Source organism: Macaca fascicularis, chromosome 14 (assembly GCF_037993035.2).
Source record: "Macaca fascicularis isolate 582-1 chromosome 14, T2T-MFA8v1.1".
Classification (NCBI taxonomy): domain Eukaryota; kingdom Metazoa; phylum Chordata; class Mammalia; order Primates; family Cercopithecidae; genus Macaca; species Macaca fascicularis.
The window spans coordinates 2320462-2346997 of NC_088388.1; the positions used below are offsets into that span (position 1 = coordinate 2320462).

The 26536-nt window shown below is 62.5% G+C and overlaps 2 protein-coding genes and 1 long non-coding RNA gene across 7 annotated transcripts; 2 read left to right on the top strand and 1 right to left on the bottom strand.

Moving 5' to 3' along the window:
- Positions 1–2684: 2684 nt before the first annotated feature.
- TSSC4 (tumor suppressing subtransferable candidate 4) lies at positions 2685–5847 on the top strand. 4 transcript variants are annotated; one of them, XM_045372368.2, is made up of 3 exons: positions 2685–4072; positions 4255–4411; positions 4572–5847. In XM_045372368.2, exon 3 carries the CDS (start codon positions 4595–4597, stop codon positions 5582–5584), a length of 990 nt encoding a protein of 329 aa, XP_045228303.1. In that variant the 5' UTR covers positions 2685–4072; positions 4255–4411; positions 4572–4594; the 3' UTR covers positions 5585–5847. The 4 variants fall into 4 exon arrangements, with proteins under 4 accessions (XP_045228303.1, XP_045228305.1, XP_015289775.2 ...); XM_045372370.2 differs by having other exon boundaries at positions 2685–3685; XM_015434289.3 differs by having other exon boundaries at positions 2685–2733; positions 4492–5847.
- Positions 5841–25903, bottom strand: TRPM5 (transient receptor potential cation channel subfamily M member 5). Of its 2 annotated transcripts, XM_045372366.3 has the most exons (25): positions 25769–25903; positions 25347–25471; positions 24502–24682; positions 23483–23649; positions 22670–22853; positions 20887–20951; positions 20525–20716; positions 20074–20176; positions 17955–18073; positions 17121–17471; positions 16909–17049; positions 16717–16840; positions 16071–16216; positions 15497–15609; positions 15153–15245; positions 14773–15031; positions 14084–14202; positions 13601–13733; positions 13332–13506; positions 9636–9789; positions 9041–9222; positions 8615–8747; positions 7975–8047; positions 7491–7557; positions 6473–6999 (listed from the first exon to the last, which is right to left on the bottom strand). In XM_045372366.3, the coding sequence occupies exons 2-25, from the start codon at positions 25461–25463 to the stop codon at positions 6893–6895; spliced, it is 3498 nt and encodes a 1165-aa protein (XP_045228301.2). In that variant the 5' UTR covers positions 25464–25471; positions 25769–25903; the 3' UTR covers positions 6473–6892. The 2 variants fall into 2 exon arrangements, with proteins under 2 accessions (XP_045228302.2, XP_045228301.2); XM_045372367.3 differs by lacking the exons at positions 7491–7557; positions 25769–25903 and having other exon boundaries at positions 5841–6999; positions 25347–25489.
- LOC135966977 (uncharacterized) lies at positions 13360–15056 on the top strand. The gene is made up of 3 exons (XR_010580727.1): positions 13360–13515; positions 13886–14175; positions 14923–15056. It is a non-coding gene; the product is annotated as an uncharacterized lncRNA (long non-coding RNA).
- Positions 25904–26536: the final 633 nt, after the last annotated feature.

Here is a 26536-nt window from a genome sequence, read left to right on the forward strand (position 1 = left end):
AGAGACAGCTTTGCAGGGCCATTTCAAAATACATCAGAGAAATATATTTTGGGGTAAAATACTTTGATTTCTTTCAGGGCCTGCTGTCACGTTGGTATCTTATTGATACAGAGTCTGTTTTGTGAGTCTTAAGGTCTCTGTTTATTTTTAGGCAAGAGTTTCGCTCTTGTCGCCCAGGCTGGAGTGCAGTGGCGTGATCTCGGCTCACGGCAACCTCCACCTCCCGGGTTCAAGCGATTCTCCTGCCTCAGCCTCCCGAGTAGGTGGGACCACAGGAATGCACCACCACACCCAGCCAATTTTGTATTTTTAGTAGAGACAGGGTTGCACCATGTTGGCCAGGCTAGTCTCGAACTCCTGAACACGCGAACTCAGGTGATAGACCAAGTGCTGGGATTATAGGTGTGAGCCACCACACCGGCCTAAGGTGTCTGTTTTAATGTGAATGCTGGTCAGCAGTGCCTGAATTCCCACTGGAAGAGGGTATAATGAGGCACATTGGGCCACCCACGGTCATCATGGCCTGAACTAGCTTTTCAGGTTTACTTTAGAATGCGTTTGGCCAAGAGGTGTCCATTCGGTTGGTTGGGGTTGCTTAGAATTTTACTTTGGGTTTAAACCAGGGAGTAACTCCAGGTAGCAAGGGCCCTTTCTGGGAGGATTCTCTGTGTTCTCTTTTGGGAGAGGCCCTGTGTTGCCTGCAGTCACTTCCACCCTGCCCCTTGGGCACACGAGGAGCACACAGTGTCAGTAGGTTGGCAGGAGGGGTCGGGCAGCCAGGGAATGCAGTATGAGATGGGCTTGGGGTCGGGGCTGGGTGCGCTGCAGGACTCCTCCTCCTCCTAAGGGACGGCAAAGGATGGACACACTGCTCCCTCCTGAGCATTTGAGGGTCTCTGTCCTGCCCATCTATTTCCTGTAAGTGTTCCTTTGAAGAGCTGGCGGCTCAGGCCTGAGCCATGTCTCAAAGGGGCTGGAGGGGAAGAAAGACCTCGTCCTACTAGGGAGCCCACCCAGCCCCTCAGCGGGCGGTGGTTGGGGGGTGGACAGGCTCTGGGGCTAAGCAGCCCCTGCGCTCCCCGTCCTTGCCAATGGGCTTGGTCTAGACTCTCCTATCTTCCCCTACATCGTGGGGTGGGGCTTGCTCTGGGTCAGGCTGCTTTTCCCTAGTTGTGGGGCGGGAGATGCTGGCACATTTAACTGACCCCTGGAGGAAATGAGTGCCTGGGAATTCATGTCTAGGGCTCCCAGCAGCCTCTTTGCGGGCCAATTTGGAAACTGTCCCCAGCCCTGCATTTTAGGGGGTTACAGAGTCTCTCAGCAGGCCCTCCTCCCCTGCTGCTCCCAACTTCCAAGCCTGCACTGGTTGGGGTAACAGGATGGTTCAAGGAGCCCCCTCTCTACTTTCCACTGTGTTCCCTGTGGGGAGGGAAGAGCAGTTTAAGGAATAAGGTATCCCAAAGGCGCACAGCAGACCGGGGACCGAGGAGGGGGTCCTGCTTCCCCTCCTTTTCTCTAGGCTGAGCCACAGCAGGTCCTTGAATCCTATTTCCCAGCGGATGCCAGGACAGCAGGCCCTGGGGGAGTTCTCTCTCGAGCCTTTCAGAGGGACCAGAGGTCTAGCAGCCACGGGGAACTCAGATTCCTTGACTGTGTGGGGCATGAACTCTCCCAGCTGAGAAGGGGCACAAGGTGCCAACAGGGCCAGTGGCCAAGGGAGACGCGGCTTGTCGAAGGGAGAACCTGGGCCCTCGTCTTCCCTTTCAGGGCGGGCATCTGACCTGCCCCCTGGACAGGCTCCCAAGCACGGCGGAGGCCAAACCTTCCCGGCTGCCGCCCACCCAGCCACGCTGACTTGGAAGCTTGAGCATTCAGCGGCCTCCATCCTGCCCGGAAGGACCAGGGACCTGGCCCCAGCTTCCCCGCAGCGCCCTCGGGGGACGTCTCAGTGCCTCCCGGAGCCCGGACCAGTGCACCAGAGCTGAGGGCCCAGAGGTGTCAGGGTGGCCGGGCAATTGTGTGAGGACGACGCCCCACAAGTTTGCGGCCAGGGCCCAGTAAACCCCTAGGGGTGGGAAAGCATCGGCCCAACCAGCGGGTAAAGCCCCCTTCACCCGTGACCCAGCGGCCACGACCCCGCGTCCTCATCTCGGGCTGGGACCGCCTCTGCGTCTGGCCTGAGCGGGACCGTGGGATCCCGGGGAGCCCCGCCTCGCTGCATTGACGAAGCCCAGGAGGAGCGACAGTTACCGCTTCCGGTCATGACCGGAAGTGCTGGGAACGGCATTCGTTCTCCATACGAGATGATGCACTTCCTGCCTGGGGCGGCCGCTGTTCTCGCGGTTTCCGGCAGGTGGCGCTGGGACCACGGGAAGCCGGCCCGGTTGTCGGTTAGCCGTCGAGCATTCTGGGAATTGCAGGCCTGGCCCCTCCTCTTCCTGTTCTTCCTGGTCAATTCCGGTCTTGGTTCCCCAACAAATGCCGTCGTTTCCGGGGCCGCTTCCGAGCCGGACCCAAGGGCCGGGGCGTAGAGGGGCGGGCGCATGCGCACAGGGCTACACATCCCGACAGGCGTCGGGAGTGGAGGCCCAGTGCCTTGTGGGAGTTGTAGTTCTGCAGGTGCGGAAGCCGCGGCGCTCCGCCGGCAGAGCACTCGGTTTCCCAGAGGGCTGAGCGCGCCGCGCGGACGTGCGGCGCCGACCAAGATGGAGATTGCCGTGCATCCTTGAGCCGGTAGGTTTGTGCTGAGGGAGGACGGGCCACGGTGGCCGGCCGAGCCTCCGGAAGGTCACCGAGCGCAGCTTTAAATTGAGCTCGGAGGCCCCGCTGTGCTCGCCAACCCCCGTACCTTGCGACCGGGCCCTTGGCACCCACAGCATCCTCTTGAGGCCCGGACCCGGGCCTGTCCAGCCCGACTTCGCACCGAGAGCCAACTTGGCACTGAGAGTTCGTTCTTTCCCTGGCGGGGAGGTCTTGCTGGCACATAGAGTGGAGAAAGGCCGGGCTCTGCATTCATGTGGAGAAACAGACGGCTTCCTTCAGTCTCCAGACATGAAGGAGTCAACTCTGCCCTTCCACTCATTGCCGGATCTCGCCGAGAACCCCGAGAACGGACTCCCGGAGTCCCTGTCTTGCAGCCCGATCCCCGCTCCCCCTCGGAGTGCCCCGCTACCAGGCTGCTTCTGGCCGCGGCGGCGTTCTGCTGCAGAGGACGGGAGTGCGAATCTGGGAAGTAGGGGTCTGGTTGGAACTCCAGCTTCGTCTGCAACATACTGTGTGACTTGGGCAAATTATGGCCCCCGCCCCATTCCTGCCAGTTTTAAAACGGTCATCAGTGTGGGGGGTACTGGGTATCGCCTTTCCCTGGGGTGGCTTCTTCACTGAGGAGAGTCAGGCCTCAGAGGAATTGAGGTCCTTCCTGTGTTTGACCTGGTGGAGGGCACTGACAGTCCCTAATAGTACCCCTGACCCCATCCTTGTTGGGTGCACAAGACACAGGTCACCCTGGGCGGGCAAGGAGTGTTGGTAGCAGGAGAGGAGTCAGTGGATGGATGGCCGAGGACAGTGAAGAAGGGTGTGGATGGGCCGTCTTTTTTGCTTGGAAACGCAGCTCTGAGGCACCTAGTCACTCTACCACTAAATGGGTACAGGAGGCAGCATTTGTCTGCCCAGCTGGAAAGGCAAGGTATGTGCTGAGTGTTACAGGAGGAAGGTCACTGGAGGTCGCTCCAGGAGCTGCGGGGATTTGCTTCTGCCTAGCAGGGCTGCTCAAGGTGATGGTCGACACCCCACTTTCCTGAGAGCTTGACCCTCAGATGCCAGGGCCTTGGCTGCAGATTCCTTGGGAGCTCCCGGGGATCTTCCAGCAAATAGGAGCAAACCTTTTCCCCATGGATCAGGAAGGTGCCGGCTCTTTGTGGAGTACCAACTGCTCACCCTGCACAGCAAGCAGCTTATAAGTGGCCCTCCTGCCTGATCTCGGCCCTGGGTTTAAGCCCTGGGTGGCTGCTTACTACTAAAATCGCTTAGTAGCTCCAAGCTTGCCTGCAGAGGGTTGGCACGATTAAATGAGGTAACGAGTCAAAAGTCCCTACCCTGAGTCCTAGCCTGTCAGGGGCTCTGAAAACCCAGACTTAGGTCGGTCCTGCCTGGCACCTTAAGGGGTGACAATGTGCTGGCACTGGACACAACCTGTTTCACACATGTGTGCTCTGGTCTGAGGTTGGTCCTCTCCCCCACCCCACCCACCTGCAGTTGAGCAGCTGAACAGCGGCAATGCTGGGGCACTCCCAGGCCTGAGACGACCACGCCTGTGCCACTGAGGACCTTCAGCAGGGCTCCATTCACCTGGCCCACTTGGCTGTCCAGTCACACTCCAGTGTCAACCACTGGCACCCAGCAGCCAAGAGAGGTGAGAGGAGGGCTTGGAGGGGGAGGCGGGACTCCACCCTGTGTGGGACGGTTCTGTCAGTTGATTCTCTACTTGTCCAGGGGCAGTGGATCTGCAGGGGGAACTCATTCTCAATACTTTTCCTCCTGAGAGACAAACTTCCTGGGCCGTTTTGGTTTAGGTGTGGCGTGGCCCTGGGGACCCATGGCTGATGCAGGGACAGGTGAGCCGTCCCCCAGCGTGGAGGGCGAGCACGGGACGGAGTATGACACGCTGCCTTCCGACACAGTCTCCCTCAGCGACTCGGACTCTGACCTCAGCTTGCCCGGTGGTGCCGAAGTGGAAGCACTGTCCCCGCTGGGGCTGCCTGGGGAGGAGGATTCAGGTCCTGATGAACCACCCTCACCCCCGTCAGGCCTCCTCCCGGCCACGGTGCAGCCATTCCATCTGAGAGGCATGAGCTCCACCTTCTCCCAGCGCAGCCGTGACATCTTTGACTGCCTGGAGGGAGCGGCCAGGAGGGCTCCATCCTCTGTGGCCCACACAAGCATGAGTGACAATGGAGGCTTCAAGCAGCCCCTAGCGCCCTCAGGCCGGTCTCCAGTGGAAGGCCTGGGCGGGGCCCGTCGGAGCCCTGCCTCCCCAAGGGTGCCTCCGGTCCCTGACTACGTGGCACACCCCGAGCGCTGGACCAAGTACAGCCTAGAAGATGTGACCGAGGTCAGCGAGCAGAGCAATCAGGCCGCCGCCCTGGCCTTCCTGGGCTCCCAGAGCCTGGCTGCCCCCACTGACTGCGTGTCCTCCTTCAACCAGGACCCCTCCAGCTGTGGGGCGGGGAGGGTCGTCTTCACCAAACCAGTCCGAGGCGTCGAGGCCAGACACGAGAGGAAGAGGGTCCTGGGGAAGGTGGGAGAGCCGGGCAGGGGTGGCCTTGGGAACCCTGCCACAGACAGGGGCGAGGGCCCTGTGGAGCTGGCCCATCTGGCCGGGCCCGGGAGCCCAGAGGCCGAGGAGTGGGGCAGCCCCCATGGGGGCCTGCAGGAGGTGGAGGCACTGTCAGGGCCTGTCCACAGTGGGTCTGTGCCAGGTCTCCCGCCGGTGGAGACTGTTGGCTTCCATGGCAGCAGGAAGCGGAGTCGAGACCACTTCCGGAACAAGGGCAGCAGCCCTGAGGACCCAGGTGCTGAGGTCTGAGAGGGAGATGGCCCAGCCTGACCACACTGGCCACTGCCATCCTGCTGCCTTCCTAGTGGGGCTGGTCAAGGGGCAGCCTGGCCACTGCCCAGCTGGAGTGGGAGGAAGCCTGCAGGCTGCCTGTAGGTGGCACTGGAGGCCCTGGCTGCAGCTCTGGGTGGCGTCCTCCCGAGCAGAGACCTGCTGAGGCTCCTGGGGTGTGGGGTGTGGGCTGGAAGCACTGGCTTCCTGGTGGGGACAATAAAGGTTTTGGGTCTTTCTCAGACTTTGTGTATATTTGGGCCCTGCTTACTCAAAGGGGTCTGTCGGCAGCAAGAGGTCCCCACACCTGACAGTGCTGGACCACTCGAGGGTGGCTGACACCTGCATCCCTTAACAGCAGATCACCCAGGTGACAGCAAGAGTTGGTAACCCCAGGCCGCCTCTAGGGCTTGTGGCTCAGTGGCAGGTGTCCAGCGAGTACCCTCAATGGGCCTGAGTGGGTCCAGAATCTGCCCTCCCCCAACCAAAGCCCACAGGATGCCATCAGCCCCAGGCCTAGTGCGGACCACAGCTTGGGAGGCGACAGGGAGATGACAAAATGGGTCTGGACAGAGAAGGCTGGGGTGTGAGTGGGCAGTTGCAGGGCTTGGGCAGGTGTTTGACTGAGCCAGGGGTCCAGTTTTATCTGGGTGTTTTCCAGGCTCCACTGGAGATAAAGCAGCCACTGGCACCAACAGGGGCTGTGTCCTAGCGCCATAAACACCAGCGTGTGCTGTACTGGCCATTGGGTGTTGTGGGGACAGCTGACAGACGCCGTGGGTGCCCAGCCTTGTCTTCCAGGAGCCAATCACCTGAGCCCCAAAGGACCTTTTGGGTCTTAAGTGGCAGAAATTCTAACCAGTAGTGTTTCAAAAAAAGATGAGTCTCTTGTCAGGCAACACAAGTCAGGGCAGGGGTGGGTGCAGACCCCACAGCAGCTGCTCAGTCTGGATGGGGGTGCTCCCCCGTCGCACCGCAGGGCCAGCTTTTCTGCGGTGCACGCTGGTCAGTTTCCAAGTAGGGTTACGGTGGGGCACGCTTTCTGCCCGGGGAGTAGTGCCTGTCAGGGTAGACAGCCCCATGACACTGCGGTGCCCCCAGGGAGGCCGGGAGGGACAAGGAGCGGTTCCTTTGGGTGAGGGTCTGGTGAGGCACCAGGAGGGCCATTGTCTGCTGGGGGGTCTGCTGCCCCCTGGGGGTTCCGCTGGAGGTCGGCAAAGGTCAGTGCACAAGACCCAGGGTGGCCTGCTGAGGTGAGATGGCCCCACATATGGCAGGCCAAGCAGCTTAGGTGTCCGAGGAAGGCTGGCCATCCCCAGGTTGTTCCTGGCCATCTAAACCCCCTCTGTGGTCAGAGGCCACCAGCCGGCTTCCCCCGCCACAGTGTCGAGAGCCTGATGGGAAGGAAGGCCCCCCTGAGTGGTGGGAGCCAGCAGGGCAGGCCCAGGAAGGGGAGAGGTAGCTGGCTCAGAGGCAAGGGCCAGGATGCCATGACTCCCAGAGTGAGTCCCCACAGGCCAGCCTGGGGAAGATGGGGAGCCCAGAGACAACCAGGCCTCCTCCTGCACTCCTGGGACTAGGAAAGCAACTCCCGTGAGGCTGAGGGGCCCTTTTGCCCCCTGAGCAGGACAGCCCGGTAGGGCCTGTGCCAAGCAGAGCCTCTGGAGTCTGAGTGAACCACATTTGACCCTGGCCGAGGCCGGGGCTCCGTCAGAGGGTTCCCACACCGCCCTGAAGAACCATGTCTAGCCAAGGCCTGAGACTCCCAGGCCAGGCAGGGAAGGCAGAGTACACAGCACAGCCTACGGCCCCCACCTGCTCCCACCAGCTGCTGCAGGGTGGGTGCCCATGCCCACCCTCATCCCACGAACCCAAACAGGCTTACTGCAGGGGCTGCCGCCCTGGGCCAGCATGTCAGCCACAGAGGACACGAGCACCGAGCAATAGTTGATCTGGAGGAGGGAAACATGTCCGGGAAGCTCCAGGGCTCTCAGGACAGCAGGGGACAGGCAACCTCCCCATCTCCCCTCTCCTGCCAGGGCCCCGCTGCCCCGGGACTCCTCCCTCTGGGAGCTGCCACTCAAAGGCGGGGTGGGTGAGGCTCCCGTGAGGCATGTAGAGTGAAACGTGAGGGGTTGTGAATGTGACACCCTCATTTAAGGCTGTGGCCTCTCAAGTGGCAGGGTGGAGCAGGCACAGGTGGGACGGCCCCCTTCCCCAGGACCTTCCTCCACCCACTGGGGTGCTCCTGCCCTGGCTCTGGTCTGGCTCATTTCTGTGAACGACCGGGCAGGGCTGTGGGCAGGTCCCAGTGGCCCCACGCGGCCACCCGCCTCCCGTCAGGGAGAGGAGCTCCAGGGCTCGCTTGCCTGTGACTCCAGATGCTTGATGCGTTTTTCTTGCTCCCTCAGCCCCCCGAGGTACTTGGCAACGAAGTCCACTCTGCAGCAGGAGCAGGCGGGTAGCTGTGGATGGCCACGCAGCACTCCGCGTGTGGGGAGCCTCCCCATCCCCTCAGGCCTCCCTGTGTGCCCGAGTCTGGGTGCCCTGGCCCTTTCCCTTCCCCCCTCATGCCCAGATCTGGTGGCACCAGGACCCCTCAAAGTGCACCTGGCACAGGTACAGAGTGCTCTGTGCCTCCCTGGTAGGGCTGGGGTGCCGTCCCTGCCTGGGCACACCACCCAGCAAGACGGTACAGGGCAGGCAGTCGGGGACAGGCCCCTGCAGCCAGGGCTGGAGGGAAGCCGGGGTGGGGAGTCCCACTCCTGAGACCACAGCAGGGAGGGCGCCACGGTCACTGTGCACGCTTCCTTTTCGCCTGGCTGGGCATCCCAGCAGGGTCCCGCACAGGTCAGGCTGGAAAGTGAGGCCCTTGGGCTTGGCCAGGGCCCTGCCCCTACCCGTTCAGCTTCGGCTCCCCAGCTCAGATCCTCTGTCACTGACGCCAAGGGCACATCCCTGCTTAAAGGCAGCCGGACACCCACCAGTGATCAGGACAGGCCCCCGCACCTGTTGGCGGTTTTCCGCAGCACCTCCCCCTCACTGTCCCTCTTCCGCTTCTCCATCTTGCTCAGGAAGTTCTCCTTCTGCACTGTCTCCCAAGTGACGACCTTCTGGTCCAGGGGGTCCGGCAGGTCTCTCTCTGGGAAAGCGGGGCGGCAGTCAGCGTTACTAGAGCACATGGGCCTCAGTGGCAGAGCCCAGGCCTGGTCCCGGGGCGAGGTAGGCCTGGCAGGAGTGAGTGGGGCCCAGCCAGCGGATGGAGGGAGAGAACAGCCCTGTGCAGGGACGGCCAAGCTGCAGGGGGACGGGCTCAGCGGTGCCAGTCTGCACAGAGCCCAGCCGAGGACCCACGGGGCTGAGGAGGGGCCCAGGTCTCTCCAGACCCGCCTCCGGCGCACAGCCCCGCCCTGGGACCCACCGCCCCGGCCTCACCCAGGTGCTCCCGCTTGTGCTCGGCCTCCTTCTTGAAGACCCTGCGGAGGGCCAGGCTCAGGTGGCTGAGCAGGATGAAGGGCGGGGCCAGGGCGGGGCGCTCGTGGTACTCCACAATCAGGTTGTAGCGCTGGAACTTCCAGAACATGTCTGCGTTGCCCTGCACCACCTGGAACGTGTAGCTGCAGGGACACAGCCGAGCCGTCACCTGCCGGCTCCCCACGCCCACCTGGGGGACGCATCCCACCTGTGCCCTGATTGCTGTCGGGGAGCCCTTTTTGAAACCGAGGCCCAGCACTGCTTCTGCACTCTCCTTGGGTCTTCCCCTGTCCGCTCTGCTCTCCTGGACAAGCCCAGAGTTCTCGCCACAGCACCCGTCCCCCAAAGACCCAGGCCCTGCTTCCTGGGACCAGGAGGGCGGCCCACAGAGTTCGAGGTCTTGGGCAGGCAAAGCCCCGCAGTCCAGGCTGTGCCGCCTCCTATCTGCCCTGGGGCACCAAGCCCTGCTGCGGACCGCGAAGGAGGCGGTGTTGGGGAATGACCCTCTGCTCCCTCCGCTCCAGGGCGCTCTCCTCCGGGGGTTGGGTGGAGTCACCTGAACATGGCGATAAGCAGGTTCATGAGCAGCACGTTGGTGACCAACAGGAAGGTGACCAGCAGGAGGATGACCAGCCAGTTGGCGTAGAGGCTGGGGCAGGATGGCGAGTCCTCCAGCAGCAGTGGGTGGGTGGAGCAGTTCACACGGGCTTCTGGAAGGCAAGGGTGCCGTGGGGAACACCGTGGGGACCAGACCAGGGGCAGCCACAAGGGCGGCCTCAGGCAAACGCCCTGAGGTAGAGAGCTTAGTCTCAGTGTTGAACCCAGGGGACACAGGTGCTAGTTAGGTGACCCACTGTCCCAGTTCACCCAGGATGGCCTAGGTTTTAGCACCGAAACCCCCATCACAGCAAACCAGAACCAGATGGGTGGTGAGCCCCACCCTGGGCCCCCTCTGCCATGTCTGCTGGGCTTCCACCAGGGACTGGAGTCAGCCAGGGCCACAGGCCCTGGAGGTAGAGTCAAGACCCCCGGAGGGATGGAAGGTGGGGGACAGAGGGGTCACGGGACACAGGTTTCTGCCGGTTGTTGCGTGTGTTAAAACCTCCACCCCTCATCCCAAAAAAGCCTCTGCTGTTGAAGGTTTGGGGAAGCTGCTGAGGAAAGGGAGATGGGGTCCTGACTGCAGGACGTCTCAGAGCCGTTACAGCACTAACCCCTGTGATCATACTCCAAGCTGGGGAGTAATTCCGCCACCTTTCCAAAATGTATTGCGCCAGCAGGCTCCAGACAGGGCTCGCTGCAAGCCCTGAGGGCACCGATCCCACACTGGGCCACTCAAGTCAAGAACATTCTTCAGGCAGTGCACTCTGGGAGCTGGCAGGCTGAGCTCCCTCAGCCCTGGGCAGGGATACCCTGGAGGGGCAGCAGATCTCACTCCAGTCCCTTAAAACCAGAACCTCACACCGGCTTCTCCATTGCAGGGCTCAGCCTTAGACCCCCACCCCACCCCAGCCTGCAGGGCAGGAGGAGGGAGGAGGGAGCCACAGTGGGAGTCAGGGTGCTCAGGATCCCAGCCAGAGGCCAGAGCATGCCCCGGCCATCCGGGACCACATATCCCCTCCATATCCTAATGGGAGCTCCGCTCTCTCCTCCCTCCCCAGCCTGCATGCTGGGTTGTGTCTGTGTGAGCCTGTACATGTGTTTGGATGTGCCTGGCACACATGCTCATGTGTGAGTCTGTGTGAACACACTGGCACACACACAGGCACATTCAAGTGTGTCTTGGTGCCTGCCAGCTCCAGGTTGCCCTGTGGTGGGTTCTGGGGGTCTCCCTGTTCCCAGGTTCCTGCCTCTGTGCCTGGGTCCTGAGCTGGAGGGGTCCGTTCTCCTTCCTGGGGTGAATTCCTGCCTTGTTTCTCCCGAGTGAGTTATTGTGACACATTGGCCCGTGTGTGAGTTATTGAGTGTTTGTGTGTGCACTGGCAGCCAGTGAGCACCAGCCCTCCCCACGCTCCCACCCCAGGCCTGCCCCTCCTCTGCCCGCCCTGGCCACCTCCAGCCCATGAATCTGTTCCTGGGCAGACTGATGACCCCTCTTGTCCCCGCACGCTGGAGGAGCGGGCCAGGGCCAGCCTGGAGAGCCTGTTTGTGAAGCCGTAAATCTGTCTGATAAAAGCAGCTCTGAGGAATGAGACCCCCACACCCTCCCCGACTCTGTGATTTGGGAAGGCGCCACCAGGCCGGGCTGGAAATTAAATTGTCCCTGGGGCCTGGAGCCCCAGAGAACAAGCTCATCACCACAGCTCAACCCCAGCTCCAGCTTGGCACGAGTGCAGAGTGGGGCAGGGGGCTGTCCTGGGCTCTGAGGAGACCTGCAGGCTGTGCAGAAACTGTCTGAGCCTCAGTCTCCCTCTCAGCCCAGCGTGTGTGAGTGACTCTCTGCCCAGCAGCCCAGCGTGTGTGAGTGAGTGACTCTCTGCCCAGCATGTGTGAGTGACTCTCTGCCCAGCAGCAGAGGGGCTCACAGTGAGTGGCTGGGTTCAGCCTGAAGGGCCCAGACATTTGCTTGGCAGCTGAACTGACCCCAAGGAATTGCAGCTCAGAGAGGGGAAGTGACACATCTGAGACTCAGTGTGCGGCCGGGGCTGGCCCTGTTGTAGGCGTTTCAGCACAGGGTTCTGAGATCCCAGCAGCACCGCAGACCTCCCTGAGAGATCCCAGCAGCACCGCAGACCTCCCTGGGGCAGCACTCGGAGCAGGCTCCTCGGGAGTCTGTTTCCCGCCTTCTCCCATCGACAAGGAGGCCATGGCCAGGCCTGTCTCCCATACGGGTGTCTGGGACTGGCCCGCCAGAGAGGCAGCCACTCAAGAAAGGGGGGACCCCCAACCCTGCCCCGGCTGGAGGCGCCTGTCTAGAGCTCCTCCTGCCCCGAGGGGCCCTGCGGACAGGGCAGTGTTGGAGACCATATGGTGAGGGCGAGGTGGGGTCGCAGGCAGGCAGGGTCTGGTTAAACTAATGGCCTGGAAAATGAATGCCTGTGATGAGCAAACACCAAAATGTCAGGAGGGGCTGCGGGGGCTAAGAAAACAGCCCAAGGAAATGAGCCGCGCTGGGAGAGGCGATTTCCATCACGGCGTCGCCCACGCCTGTCCCGGAGGCCTGTGTTTGCTCCGGTCTGGCCATCATCCCATCAACAAATATTTATCGCAGATCCTGAGCGCCACTCCACAGAGGTCAGGGTCAGGCCTGGGCAGCACGTTGTGCCATGACTGCCCCATGCTGGGCAGCCCCAGCCGCCTGACACCGCCTGAACAATGTTTCCAGCACCTTCTCTGCTGGATCTCCAAGCATACGGCACCCCTCAAGGGCCCCAGGGGCTGGCTGGCTGCTGGCCCACCTTCCCAGAGGTGTGCGTCCCGTCCCAGGTCGGCTCCTCACTGAGTCCCAGCCATCCCAGGGGACTGCACAGGTCCCTGCCCCATCCCTGAGCTGCCCCATCCCTGAGCTTCCCACCAACCCATCAGCACAGAGGCCCCCATGGCCAAGCGGCTCTGTCCCCCCACCCCGCCCTCCCCACTGCACTGGCTTATGAAAAAGTTTCCAGAGCCTCCACCAGCCCCAGCCAGCTACAGGGGTCGGCCTGGGGACACCCACAGGCACGGACAGGCCACACACACACGTTGGGGTGGGTCCCCAGGAGCAGCCAGGGTGCCTTTAGGAGTGGCCGCATGGTGGAAGGACGGCATAAGGGCTCTGGTGGGTGGGTGGGTGACGGGGCACCTAGGTCAAGCAGGGCCCTGTGGGAGAAGGGCAGAGGCCAGGGGCCGTGAGGAGAGCCAGAGGGCCCAGACCCTGGATGATAGCTGGGACAGCCTTTGGGCGCACTCTGTGCCCTTAGTGACTGCCCATCCCTTCGCCCCCGATGGACCACCCCCAGAGCAAGACTTGCCGCTTGGCCTTCCCAAGCAGGAGGCCAGTCCTGGCTGCCTTGGGGTCTCCTTGTGTCCCCTTCCCAGCCCAAGGCCCCAGGTCGGGGCTTCGTGACTGGAGCTGCCTCTGCCTCGGGAACCAGGCCTGGCCCTTTGGGGTGTGGGGGGCCTGGGGACCAGGCCTCAGCCACTTTTCCCATCTCTGCCCCAGGCTGGGGTCTCCCTGGCCACAGCAGACCCCTCTGGAGAGACTCGTGCCCAGGGCTTGTGCACACAGGGCTCCACTTGCTCCCCGCCCCGCCCCTGCTGGCTGTGTGCAAACCATCGATCTCGTCCAGTGGGATCTGCCCGAAGATCTGCAGGTAAGGCCGGTAGAGCACCCGGCGGAAGATCCACTCCAGGCGGCCGTCATGGGGGTGCAGCAGCGCCTGGGTGGTGACGCCGTAGGCCACGAGCCACACGCTCAGAAAGAAGAGGAAGAAGAAGACGTCCTTCATCTCCACAGGGTGGGGCAGAAAGAGGGGCGTCAGTGGCCAGCCAGGGGCCCGGGCAGGGGCTGTCTGTCCCTCCAGGGCCAGGCCCGGGGCTCACCATGCGCTCCACCACGATGATCTTGGGGCCCAGCTGCTTGTGTATGGCAAAGATGTGGATCAGCCGCAGCGTGAACACCATGAAGTCCATGGCGAGGACTGTGCGGCCAGCCTCAAACGCCAAGGGCAGCATCCTGGAGGGTGGGAGGCTGATGCGGCTGCGGGGCCCAGAGAGGGGCAGAGGCTTCCCCAGGGGCACACAGCATGCTGGGTGTGGGCAGGGCCAGGGCCAGGCCAGGACTCCTGAGGCCCTGAGTGGCTTCATTTTTTGTTTATTTATTTTTAGCAGACAGGGTCTTGCTCTGTCACCCAGGCCGGAGTGCAGTGTCGTGATCACAGCTTGCTGCAGCCTCAAATTCCCTGGCTCAAGTGACCCACCCACCTCAGCCTCCTGAGTAGCTGGGACCACAGGTGCCACCACCACGCCCGACCTGAGTGGCTTCATCTGGCAGCCTGCCCACAAGCCCCCCTGGGCCCCACAGACCTGCAGGTGACACCCACGATGAACAGGAAGATGGCCACCATGTCACACTTGTTCCAGTTGTCCCCCACATACAGTGTGAACTTCTTCAGCAGGTGTGTGTCCTCATCTGTGAAGAAGCCCTGGGAGGGAGGCAGGCAGTCCACTGATAGCTGTCCAGGCCCCCTCGCTGGGGACAGCCCTACCTGGACAAGCTCAGATCTGTAAGGATCAGGGTTCAGTGGGCCATGGGGATCGGGGTTCCATCTATGACCAGGGCCCAGGCTACCAGTGGGACTGGGGGTCCACTGAAGCTATTCCAGGGCTGTCTGGGGACAGAAGCTGAGATCAGTCTTCACTTGGAGTCAGGGCTCTTTGTGCCCAGAGTCTAGGGATCAGTTTATTCAGTGTCTGGACTCAGTCTGTGATACAGGTCAGGGTTCAGACTCTGACGAAGGAGACCATGGTCATGCTCAGTCTGGGGCAGGGATGAAGGCTCAGTCTGGAGCAGGGCTCAGGGCTCGGTCTGGAGCAGGGCTCAGGGCTGGGTCCTTGACCAGGATCATGGCCACTGGTGACTGGGAAGGTGGGAGGCCCCATGCTGTTCTTGTTCTACAGATGGGTAGCCCCACCCCAAGAGGGCAGGACCCAGCTTAGGTTGCCCAACCTGAAGCTGCAGAGTGGAGGGGACCCAAGCTAGTGTGGCCACCTACCTGCCGGATTTCCTCCAGCACCAGTGTAAAGACCCAAAAGTAGAGAGTGACCTCGGGCCCCGAGGGTCCCTGGGGGGGCGGCCTGAAGTCCAACAGCAGGACATAGGTGAACAGGAAGAGGAAGGCGAAGTACATGACCACATTCCCCAGGAACACAGTCACGGGAGCGCCCCAGAACTTCCGCCAGCGTGTGAGCAGGAAGACAGCATGCGGGCCTCGGCCACCCTGAGCCCTCGGCGCCTCCACCATCTCCTCCACCCTGTGCCGCAGAGAAGGCCGCAGCGGTGAGGCTGGCGCCCAGCTGGGTGCCCCACCACAGTCCAGCCTCCCAGCCACCACCCGCCGGTCCCCTCCACTCTGCCCGGCCCTCTGCCTCGCACCGGCTGTGCAGGCCGCACAGCAGACTCTTCTCCGTGTCCAGGCTGTCCAGCTCCTGCAGGTCCTCCAGGCCTGTCCTCAGGGAGGCTTCCTCACTGCAAGCACAGGAGAGCTCAGGGCCTGCAGGAAGGACTCCCAGAGGCGCCTGCGTGGCTCCGGGCGCTCGGCCATCAAAGTGCCCACTGGGTGCAAGGACTGTGGGGAGTGGGACCTGCAGGGAGTCTGGACTTGGGGGCTACAGAGTCAGGCTACCACCAGCACCAGCGAGGCCCAGGACCTCCCTGTGGTTCCGGCACATGCACTGGTACCTGCCCCAGCCAGCAGGCAGCCCACAGGCCTGACCCACCTGAAGGTGATGAGGTTGGTATAGACGAGGGCGGGGCAGAAGAAGGCTCCTAGCAGCCGCAGAATGGGCGTGCCCGCAGCCATGTCCCCCCACCAGATCCTGGTCAGGAAGGCCTGAGGTGAAGGCAAAACTGTTGGCTCCACCTCTGCCCCTTCGCCCAGGCTATGCCCTGCCCCAGGAATGCCCAGGTGCCTGGCCCACGTGAGCTGAAGGGGTGCCCAGCCCAGCCTTCCCTCCCGGAGCCCCCGTCCTGGTGGGGGACGTGCTCCTCGGGATGCTCATCGCAGGGGTGTGGGTTGAGCTGCTGTGCCCTTCACTAGGGAAAAGATTGGGCTTGGTGGTTGGGAAGGACTGAGAGGAGGAAGTGGCACTTCCGCTGACCCCAGAGGCAGGAATGTGCCTGGTGGAGGAAGCCGGGGGGCACCTTCCAGGAACAGAAGCCCCACCCCGCTCCCCTGTGCTGGGGACGGGAGTGACAGGGCAGCCGCAGGCTGCGAAGTCAACTCAAGCTGGGCCCAGCTCGCCTGCCAGCCCTGCCCCCTGGCAGCTCTCCCCCAGGCCAGCTGGCACTCACCTGCACGCCATCGTGGGCAAAGAAGGCCTTGGCGTCCGCCTCGGTGGCCAGGTGCAGGCAGGTGGTCTTGCTCCAGCAGCGGTTCCGGCGCACCAGCAGGGCGAAGGCGAGGTCCTCACTGTTGCTGTAGCACTCAGAGAAGAGGTCTGCCCCCGGAGACCCTGGCCGCTAGGACAAGACACCGATGCCCGGCCCCCAACGCCCCTCCTCCATCCCCCGCCCAGACCTGGGGTCTGTGGCCGCACCCTGCATTCACCTCCCAGGGCCCAGCCAGGCCTTCTGCCCCCGCCTGGCCTGCTCTGGACCCTTCCTGACCCTTTGTCCTTCTCTGGCTCTTTCCCTCCCCCAGCAGGATGAGGGGGCCTCCGCCGCCCCGAATGTCCCTTGTCCCACGGCAGGGCCCAGTGCATGCCTGGGGCGTGAGGCTCTATCTTCCTCACCACGTGCCCAGCGGTCCCACACTCAGGGTCTGGGTCCGCCTCCACCCCAGGCAGAGCCGTCTGTCCTCTCCTACAGAGGAGGCCACTGAGGGTACCTGGAGCCCCACAGCGGTAACAGGCGGCCCTGGCGAGGCCCAGGACCCTTTGTCTGACCCTCTATCACATCCTCCCCCGACACGCGGGCCTGGCCCCGGCCGGTCACTCACCCAGGGCCAGCTGCTCGTACTTCGCCTCGCGCATGGCTCGGGCCGCCTCGGCCTCCGTCTCCAGGTGCGACATCTCTTTGAGGATTTTGCAGGCAGCCAGAGCGGCTGCCACACCTTCCTGGCCCTAGGAGACCCGGTCTCAGGAGGCTGTCCCTCCCCCGCCCCCACGCTGGGCCCACGGCCTCGGCTCACCATGGCCCAGAAGTAGGTGGCCATCTCGTGGCGGTTCTGCAGCACGGCCCACAGGAAGAGGTCCCGCCAGGGGTTCTCACTCTTCTGGTTCAGGTCCAGCAGCCACTTCTGGCCTGTGGGCTGCTTGGCCGGGCCCTTCTCCTGGAGGACATGGGCGTCGGCCTCCCACTGTGGCCCTTGTCTCACCCCCCGTTCCCTGGAGCCCCGCTCACCGCCTTCCTGCGGCCCCCCGGCCGGCCGGCCTGGTAGAATCCTCGGCAGGCGTCCTGCAGGAAGTCCTTGAGTACACGGGAGACCTCGTGAAGGGAGAAGGCAGGTGGCCCCGTCGGTGGCTCCCGGGCCTGCTGGGCACCCAGGCCGGCCAGCGTCAGCCGGGCCTCCTCCTGCTTCCGCTGCAGCAGGTCGAAGAGCAGGCTCTTGGGCGACACGGAGCGGTAAAGCTGCTGCAGCCGCCCATACGTCAGGAAGTCAGCCACGTCCGCGCCGTTGTCCACAAAGAGGCGCACAAACTCGGGCTTGTTGCTGACCAGGGCGTCCACCATCACCTCCTCCAGGTCACAGGACTTGGCGGCCATGGAAACCCAAGGGAAGCGGGGCAAGAGAGTGAGTGAGAGACAGGAGGAGGGGGGCCCAAGGAAGGAGAGAGCAGGGAGCACAGGGACCCCATCCCCAGGGCCAGGTCACGCAGACTCTTGCGCTCTCCTGCACCCCAGCCTGCCCCCTGAGTTGGGGCGGGCACAGAGGGGCCAGTCATGAGAAAATGCTGAGGGTGTCACGACCCCCTTGGGCTTTGGGGACAGCTGGCACCCAGCCGGCTCTGCCTGGGCCAGCGAGCGAGGCAGAGCCCCGGGCGGAACCGTGTGGCCTGGTCTTGCCCCAGACTTTAGGACAGTTGGGCAGAATGGGCTCAGCCAAGCAGCCCGCAGGGTGCAGAAGCAGGCAGCGTAGGCAGCTTGGGCAGTGCCGGGAGGGGGAGGGGGAGGGGGAGGGGGGGGAGGGGGAGGGGGAGGGGGAGGGGGAGGCGGGTGGGCCAGACTGGGAGGCACCTTCCACTCCACGTCCCCATTGAAGATCTCACTCTTGGCGATGTCCACGTGGTCCCAGGCCACGGCCAGCTTGAGCTCATCCAGATAGTCCTGAGGCTCCTGGCTGTGGCTCTTGCAGGCTGTGGGCAGAGCAGGCGGGCACTGGCGAGGGTGAAGCTGAGGGCCTGACAGAGCTGGGGCACAGGGTCCCTGAAGGTGGGCTGCCTAGAGACGCGGAAACGGGAACTTCATGGGACTTGAGGGGGCACATGTGCCACTTCTGAGCACCAGCAGGAGGCATAAGACTTCGTGCAAACCGCAGGAGAAGGCGCACTGCCCTGGTCTGTGTCAGCATGGCCCATCTGCTCCCATGTGAGGCACCTTCCTCGGCCGCAACGGGGGTACCCCAGCTAACACCTGGGCCTTGAGGCCACTTCCTGGATGTTGTCAGGGTAGCACGCTGGGCCATGTTTCCTCCACGGGCAAGGGCATTTGACCATGACTTGGTGAGGTCACCAGGGTCACTCGAGGGAGGCCTGCAGCACCTGGGCTGGGTGCATCTGCTGGAAACCGCCGTCCTCGCCAGCCTCAGCCTCCACAGTCGTAGACCCCATAAGACTACGGTACCTCTCTCAGGCCGCTGGGACCAAACTGAGACTCATGAGAAGGGGTGGGGGAGCTCCTAAACAGGGAGGTTCCTAAACAGGGGGGCTCCGTTGACCTCCTTGTCCTGGTGAGGTTGCTAAATCCCGAGCTACCCGCAGTCCAGACACCCTTCCCAGAGCAGCCCCTCACTCAAGGTGTCCCCAGACCCTGCTCAGCAGCGCCCCTCCCTGCTGGGGCTATGTCTGCCTGCCAGCAGCCAGCCCTTCAGCACGTGTTTGTCTCCAACAAAAAGCACATCAAATGCTGATCAAAATTTTCCATCGGCGGGTGAACGGATGCATCAGCCACAGTCTGTCCACAGGCTGGAACCTGACTCCGCCTTACAGAAGGAATGAAGCATGAAATGGTATACGCTGCAACACGGATGAACCGTGAAACCCTCCCGCTCCTGCAGGGAGCCATGGACACGAAACGCCCGTCGGCAAATCCATAGAGACAGGAAGCAGATTGATGGTTCCCAGGGGCTGGGGGAAAATGGGGAGTGAGTGCCAAGGGGTATGGGCTCCTTCTGGGGCGATGAAGGCTTCTGGAATTAGATAACAGTGATGGTTGCCCCACCTCGCGAATATACTAAAAACCACTGAATTGGCCAGTGTGGTGGCTCACGCCTGTAACCCCAGCACTTTGGGAGGTCCAGGCGGGCAGATCACGAGGTCAGGAGTTTGAGACCAGCCTGGCCAACATAGTGAAACCCCATCTCTACTAAAAATACAAAAAATTATCTGGGTGTGGTGGCGGGCACCTGTAATCCCAGCTACTTGGAAGGTTGAGGCAGGAGAATCGCTTGAACTCGGGAGGAGGAGGTTGCAGTGAGCCGAGATCGCAGCACTGCACTCCAGCCCGGGCGACGGTGCGAGACTCCATCTCAAAAAACCAAAAACCAAAACAAACAAAAAACAACCTCCCCCACTAAAAAAAACCCCACTGAGGCCGGGCGCGGTGGCTCAAGCCTGTAATCCCAGCACTTTGGGAGGCCGAGACGGGCGGATCACGAGGTCAGGAGATCGAGACCATCCTGGCTGACACTGTGAAACCCCGTCTCTACTAAAAACTACAAAAAACTAGCCGGGCGAGGTGGCGGGCGCCTGTAGTCCCAGCTACTCGGGAGGCTGAGGCAGGAGAATGGCGTGAACCCGGGAGGCGGAGCTTGCAGTGAGCTGAGATCCGGCCACTGCACTCCAGCCTGGGTGGCAGAGCGAGACTCCGTCTCAAAAAAAAAAAAAAAAAAAAAAACAAAACAAAACAAAAAAAACCCACTGAATTGAGAGCTTTAAGTATAGTTTTAAGCTGTGGTAAAAAAAACACATGTCATAAAACTTGCCAAATACAGAGAGATGCATGAATCACGTGTCATCTTTCCCGGGAAGGGACAGGCGGGCGAGCGTCCCAAACGGCCAGGCTGCCAAACCCCAGAGTGTCTCCGAGCATGAAGCCGCCTGATGGTTACTGCCGTGCCCACCCTGCCCGCCCTCACCTTTCACCAGCGCCTTCAGGATGACTGTGTCCAGCTCCTCGGAGCCCTCCTGCTCAAAGTCGTACACGGTGAGCAGCTGCTGGTGTGACGTGATGTTCTGCAGCTGGGCACCAGAACAGAGCCCCGATGGGGCCGCCTCAGCCAGGACAGGGGCAGGGGCAGGGGCAGGGGCAGGCTGTGGTCGACACCAGCGGAGGCACAGGCAGTGTCCCCAGGTGAGCCTTGCAGCCTGCGTGCCCACCACCCACTGGGCCCGGCCTGGGACCACCCGCAGACCAAGGGGCTGCCTGGGTCCCTCTGCTCCCTGTGGGCCTGAAGCGAGAGTGGGTGGGGGGCCCGGCAGTCTGAGGTGGGAGGAGTGGGCTGGAGGCTGCATCAGCAGGGGCTCTCCCAGAGGACCACTGCCACCCCGGGAGGAGGGTCGGGAGGACAGGGGTGGGGAATCGCATACCAGCTTGGTCCAGCGCACGATGTCCTCCCAAGAGAAATGCTCGCTGGGGAACTTCTCCTTAAACTGCTTCTCAGCCACCCTGGGCACCAGGAGGTGGGGCTGGTTCACCAGGGCAGCGAGCACATCGGCGATGCCCCCTGAGCCCGCCAGGATCAGCCACGGGGCAGCCTGCTCCACGGCCCTGGAGATCCTCTGAGACGGGGAGGGAGGGGAGAGTGGAGCCCAGATCATCCCGGCGACATCTGGCTGCAGGTGTCAGGGGGGCCCCCCATCCCTTCCAGCCCCATCCCAGGGGTGCCCAGAATCCACCAAACCCCTCCACAAGGCTTCAGCCAGCCAGGGGGCCTCAGCCAGGCCCCTACCTCCAAGGTGCTGGGATCTCCATTGACCAGCAAGCAGAGGACAGGGATCTCGATGCTGCCAGTGCCTGTGGACAGGGTACCCGTGAGGCCTGAGGACTCTCTGCCTGGGGTGACCACCCGGATCTCAGGCTCTCAGGCCACCACATTTTCTGGTCAAAGCTAGCTCTTCCGAATAAAGTGAGGGCTTCGTCTGGGCCATGTGGCACAGGCCGCTATTACAGCCCCTGCCATATGGGGGCCGAGGGCTCCAGTTCTAACCCCCACTGCCCAGCATGCGGACTTTGTGGCAAGAGCTGGCCTACGGCTGTTAAAATACAAAGTGACATGGAGGAAATGGAGTCCCCAGCCCTGCAGGTGCACCGCCACACCACACACACTCATGCCGAGCGTGGCAGAGGCAGCGTCTCGACCATCGAGGGAGCTCTGCTGGGCGGGCTGCTCCTGACCGCTCAGCAAACCAAAGAGGTAAGGAGGGAGTCTTCAGGTTTCTCCCCCAAACAGAAGCTGCAAATGAGACTTCTATATGTGAAGCCCCCAGAGAGTCCTGGACCTGCCCCCGTCTTCTGTGAGGGAGCAAATTGACTGGAGATGCCTTAGAATCACCCACAGGGAACTGAACTCCCAGGCGGGCCCCTGACTTTGAAAGGTGCCTCCTGATTGAATCTGGAGGATAAACCAGACCTGGCCAAACGGTGCCCAGGCCAGCAGGGCTTCTGCAGAGCAGAGCAGGGCCCTCTGCCTGTGTCCCCAGAGTTTGATGAGATTTTGTGTTTTCATTTCTAAAGAGTGCTCAGTTGGCCGGGCACAGTGGCTCATGCCTGTAATCTCAGCACTTTGGGAGGCCAAAGCAGGCGGATCACCTGAGGTCAGGAGTTCAAGTCCAGCCTGGCCAACATGGTGCAACCCCATCTCTACTAAAAAAAAAAAAAGCCAGGCATGGTGGCACATGCCTATGATCCCAGCTACCCAGGAGGCTGAGGCAGAAGAATTGCTGGAACCCGGTAGGTGGAGGCTGCAGTGAGCTAAGATTGCACCACTGCACTCCAGCCTGGGGGACTGAGTGAGATTCTACCAGAAAAAAAAAAAAAAAAAAAAAGGCTCAGTTGGCCTTGCCAAGAAATTACGGCAGCCTGAGGCCCTGACTCTCCACCCCACCCGGCACGGGCAGCCCGACGCCCTGACTCTCTGGGCCATCCGGAGAACAATTCCCGAAACTGCCCACCCAAAAACTGCCCACAAAAAACCATTTTTTGTTTCTAAATATTGTATATTGTTCATAGACGTTATAAATAATTATATGCTTTGTTTATGAATATTATTTACACACTAGCACTTTCTTAGTAAGTCCAGCTTTTGAAAGTGCGACTGGCCAGAGGTGCCCATTTCTCAGGTGACGCTGCCCTCTGGTGGCAGCGTACCTCATGCCTGGTGGCAGGAAGTAGCCCTCTTTCAACTCACACCCCAGAGCCTCTGACCACGGCAAGGCCCAGTGAAAACAGAACTGCACCGGCTCTGGTGGGAATGTCACTGCCCAGCCAGACCCACTCTATCCAGCTGTGCCTCCTGCACCGCCCTGCCCAGACAGCTCCTCCTCCCAGGCCCCCACGGCCCAGGTCTCCAGGTCTCGGTGCCCAGCCATGCTGGCTGCGTTCTGCCTGGGAAGCCCTCCTCCTTCTCCCTGGCGGTCACCCCCACCCTCCCATAGGCGGGTCCCTGGATCCCCACTGGGTCCCAAGGCAGTTGGCCGCCGGCGGCTTTCCTGGGTGGCTGGGGCGGGCCTCACCCCCGTAGCCTGTCCTCTGCTCCGAGATGTGCTTCTCCAGCCTGAGCCGCAGCTCCGTCAGCCCATCGCCCTTCCCCGGGGGGCCTGGCTCCACCAGGATGAAGTGGGAGAGGTTGCTGTCCAGCGAACAGAGAGGCCCCTGGCTGCTGCCGTCATCCTCGGGGTAGTGGACAGGAATATCCTCCTGTGCCCATTCAGGGAGACGAGGCTGAGCCCTCGGGAGGCAGCTTGGGCTGGGTCCCGCTGCGGGATCCTCCCTGCCAGGCCATACACACTACACTATGGGGCCCTGCACAAGGCTTCTGCCTGAGCCTTGGTTTCCCCACCCTTCAGACAAAAGGAGGGACCAACAGCTGGGGCCCGGGGACCCTCCTTCGACAGTCAGGGGCAGGGGCGGTGGGGAGCAGGTTCTTTTAGACAGAGCCATGGAGACAGCCGGGGCTGCCGGAAGCTCCTCCTTCCCGACTCTAGGGCTGGTGTCCAGACATCCACCAGGGGCAGCCTGGGCCTCCCTCGGCAGTGCCTTAGACAGACCCCAGCATGGGGGACGGAAGTTGCTTGTCCAGGCTTGGACAGGGCTTGGGGCCTGGGCCCACGTGGTATAGGAGGAGGCGAGGGACCTCGCCACGTTCTACACTGGCCGTTCCCTATGCGGTACTGCCACCTGCCGGCCGCGTGCTTGCTCTGTCCGATCCCTGCTCCTCCTCCAGCCCGAATCCTGTCCTCCCAGAGCTCTCTGCCCGCTGCCCAAACCCTTCTGAGCCCCTGCCTCCAGGCCCCCAGCAGTCGTGGTGCTGGGAGCTGGATGTGCACCTGGGCCTCCTCCAGAATGCGGCGGTGCAGGACGCGGTCCAGAGAGGCCATGCCGACGGCAACCACACGGGCCTTGGTGGATGTGCTGGCCAGCGAGTGGTCGCGCACGGCCTGCCCGATATGCCGGGCCAGGCCCACGTGGAGGGCACTGGTCAGGATCCAGGCTCCTGTGGGGACGGAGGAGGGGCTCACTGTGCCGCACTGCCCGGGTCTTTCCTAGTTGGCCCCACGCCCTAACACCTAGGCCCAATCAGCAGCCAGTTACCTGGGAGTCAGTGGTGGGTGCTGGGGAATACCTCAAGGCGGGGTGGGGAAGTCGAGGCCCAGAGAGGGCAAGACAGCCACCCAAGGCAGGGGACTGGGCAGCAGTGGGACTGGCTGGGCCCAGAACCTGTGAAGTGGCACCCCCACCCCACCTGGAGCACACATGCTGGGGCCCAGTCCTTCCACTGGGCTCCCTCCGGGACAAATCCGACACAGCTCTGTCCAGCTGCCTCTGCTGGGCCAGAATCCCAGGATGTTTTCCCAAACTTTTACAAAGCCCTCGGCCATGTCTGGCTGGAAGATCTCTTTGAGTTTGCCACAGTCATTTCTTTAGTGAGGGTCCCTGAAACCTCAGGCCCTTCTCCAGGGTGTTGCATAGGCCAAGCTACCTCAAAAAAGAGCCCAGTCATTGGACTCTGACCCCTACAGCTGGCTGGCCCGACTGCCTCCCCAGGGGGTCCCACCCTGTATACACCGGGGTGCTTTGGTCCCAGGTATGTGGGAGCAGGGACATCTCGTAGTGGAGGGGGCAGCTCTAAGGAAGGGCCAGGCCCAGCTCGGGGAGGCGCTGGTCCAGTACGTAGGCACTGCTGCACCTGTGGGTACTGCAGAGGACAGGTGGGCAGTTTCGGGAAATGTTCTCCTGATGGTCCAGAGAGTCAGGACCTCGGGCTGCTGTGTGGGGTGGGAGCGCTGCCCGTGCCGGGTGGGGTGGAGAGTCAGGGCCTCGGGCTGCCATGAGGGTGGGGGCTCACCTGTGCTCTGAGCCACCTTCACCAGCCCCTTGCGCAGTACGTCCCGCAGCCAGGACTTCATGGCGAAAGGCTGCTCCTCGCCCACAAGGGACACCACCAGGTTGGGGGCCGGCAGGTGCCACTCAGCAAGCAGCAGGTCAAAGAGCACAGACGGGGCCACTCCGCTCAGCACCCGTACAAACTGCAAGGCGGGGGCTGCAGCTCAGGGCTTTCGGGGCACGGGGCACGGGAACTGCTGGGCATTGGGGTGGGCTGGACACAGGAGGCACTGAGGAGGCGCTGAGCATTTGTGGGCTGGACATGGGGGGCACTCAGCACTGGGGACTTGTTGGGCATCAAGGGGGCTGGACACGAGGGGACACTGGGCACTGGGGAGGTTCTGGGCATCAAGGGGGCTGGACACAGGGGGCACTGGGGAGGTGCTGGTTCCTGGTGGCAGGTAGCAGGAGGAGAGTGGCCCCCAATACCCCTTTTGGGACAGAGCCAGTCCTCCTTTGACCTGCTGTGTGACCTGGAGAGTCCTGACCCCTCTCTGGGCTGGCGTCCTCCTCAGTGAGCTGAGGGCACTGGTCAGAGGTGGGGCCTTGGATGCGCTTAACCTTGCACCTCCAAATCTCTCGGGGGGACCTCAGGGGTCCCAGTTATCACAGGGAGGTAGGAGGCTGGCCAGAGCCACTCCTTCCAGCTCTGGAACTCTGCTTGTCTGGGGGGTCTGAATATGGCCCCCAGGGAGCAGACCCCAGGGGTGGGGAGGACCCTGGCACTCAGCTTCCAGGGAAGGAAATGGGGGCTCATGGGTTCCAGGTCAAGGCAGACATCGCCCGAGGCCTGGGGACTGCCCCTACCTTGCCTCGCTTCTTCCCAGACCCTCCAAAGTCGACCTCGCCCCTGTGCAAGCCTAGCCCCTGCCGGTCTTCAGCATCCCCGGGGCTTCCGGGACAGGGGCCTTGGACATCCTGCATGACAGCCTCTAGAGATGCAGGGATACCCCGGCCCTTGAGGGTTGGGAATGCCCATCCCCGCCTCCCTCCCCTCAGGGGGCGAGTGCTGCCTTCCCCTAGGAAGCCCCTCTCCAGCCAACATGCACAAGGAGACCTGGGGACTGCCCCAGGCATCTCTGCCCCAGGGACCTTCTCTCCAGCCGGGCCCTGCCCAGCGACCCCCTGCAGCTCTGTCTCTTGCTGTAGCACCGCCCCAACCAAGCTCCTTTCCAGGTGAAGGTGGGATGTGTGGGGCTCTGCCACTGCCTCCTGGTTCCTCTACTCACCCCACTCTGGGCACCTCAGGTCAGCCACACCTGCAGACGCTTCTCCAGAGGCCTTTTGTGGGGATGACCTGGAAACTCTGGAAGACTCAGCAGAGGCCTTGCAGCCCCCTGGCCACACAGCCCACTCACTCCCAGGACAGGGATGCAGAGCCCCTGGGTGCACCTGGGCAGAGATGAGAAGGTGAGGCAGGTGCCCTCAGCTCAGGTGCAGGAGGCAGTGTGGACAAGGGACCACCTTCCTTGCCCAGGAGCTCCAGGAGGCCCAGGACACACAGAGGGGAGGCCTCGCCCCGGCCCACACAGCATCAGCGGCAGAGCTCTTCCCTCAGCGCTCCCGCATCAAGGGAGAAGAGGCCTCATGCACCTCAGCCCTATTCCCTCAACCCTCATGGGGCTCACGTCTCCCAGCTGCCCAGTGAGGTCGGGCATCTCAGTCCCTCTCTATGTGGCAGGGATCCAAGGATCGGCGCTGTCCCCTCAGTGCCCTGCCTCCATCCCTGCCCACAGCCTCATCTCTCAGCTGCCCAGCCCCAGCCTGGCTGACCTCGGACTGGCTTGGCCCCACCTCCTTCCGATTGCTTGTCTGAAAACTCAGTATTGGAAGCTGGTGTCTGAGGACAAGCCCTGGCAGGCAGAGGGCACCTGCTCCGCTGTCTGCCTTCCTGGAACCATGCGCCGGGTCACAGGCCACCGGGCAGAGGTCTCCCTGGGCCCCCAGTCACACTACCCTGCCCAACCTGGGGCTACCTGGAAGCTCCTGATCCCACA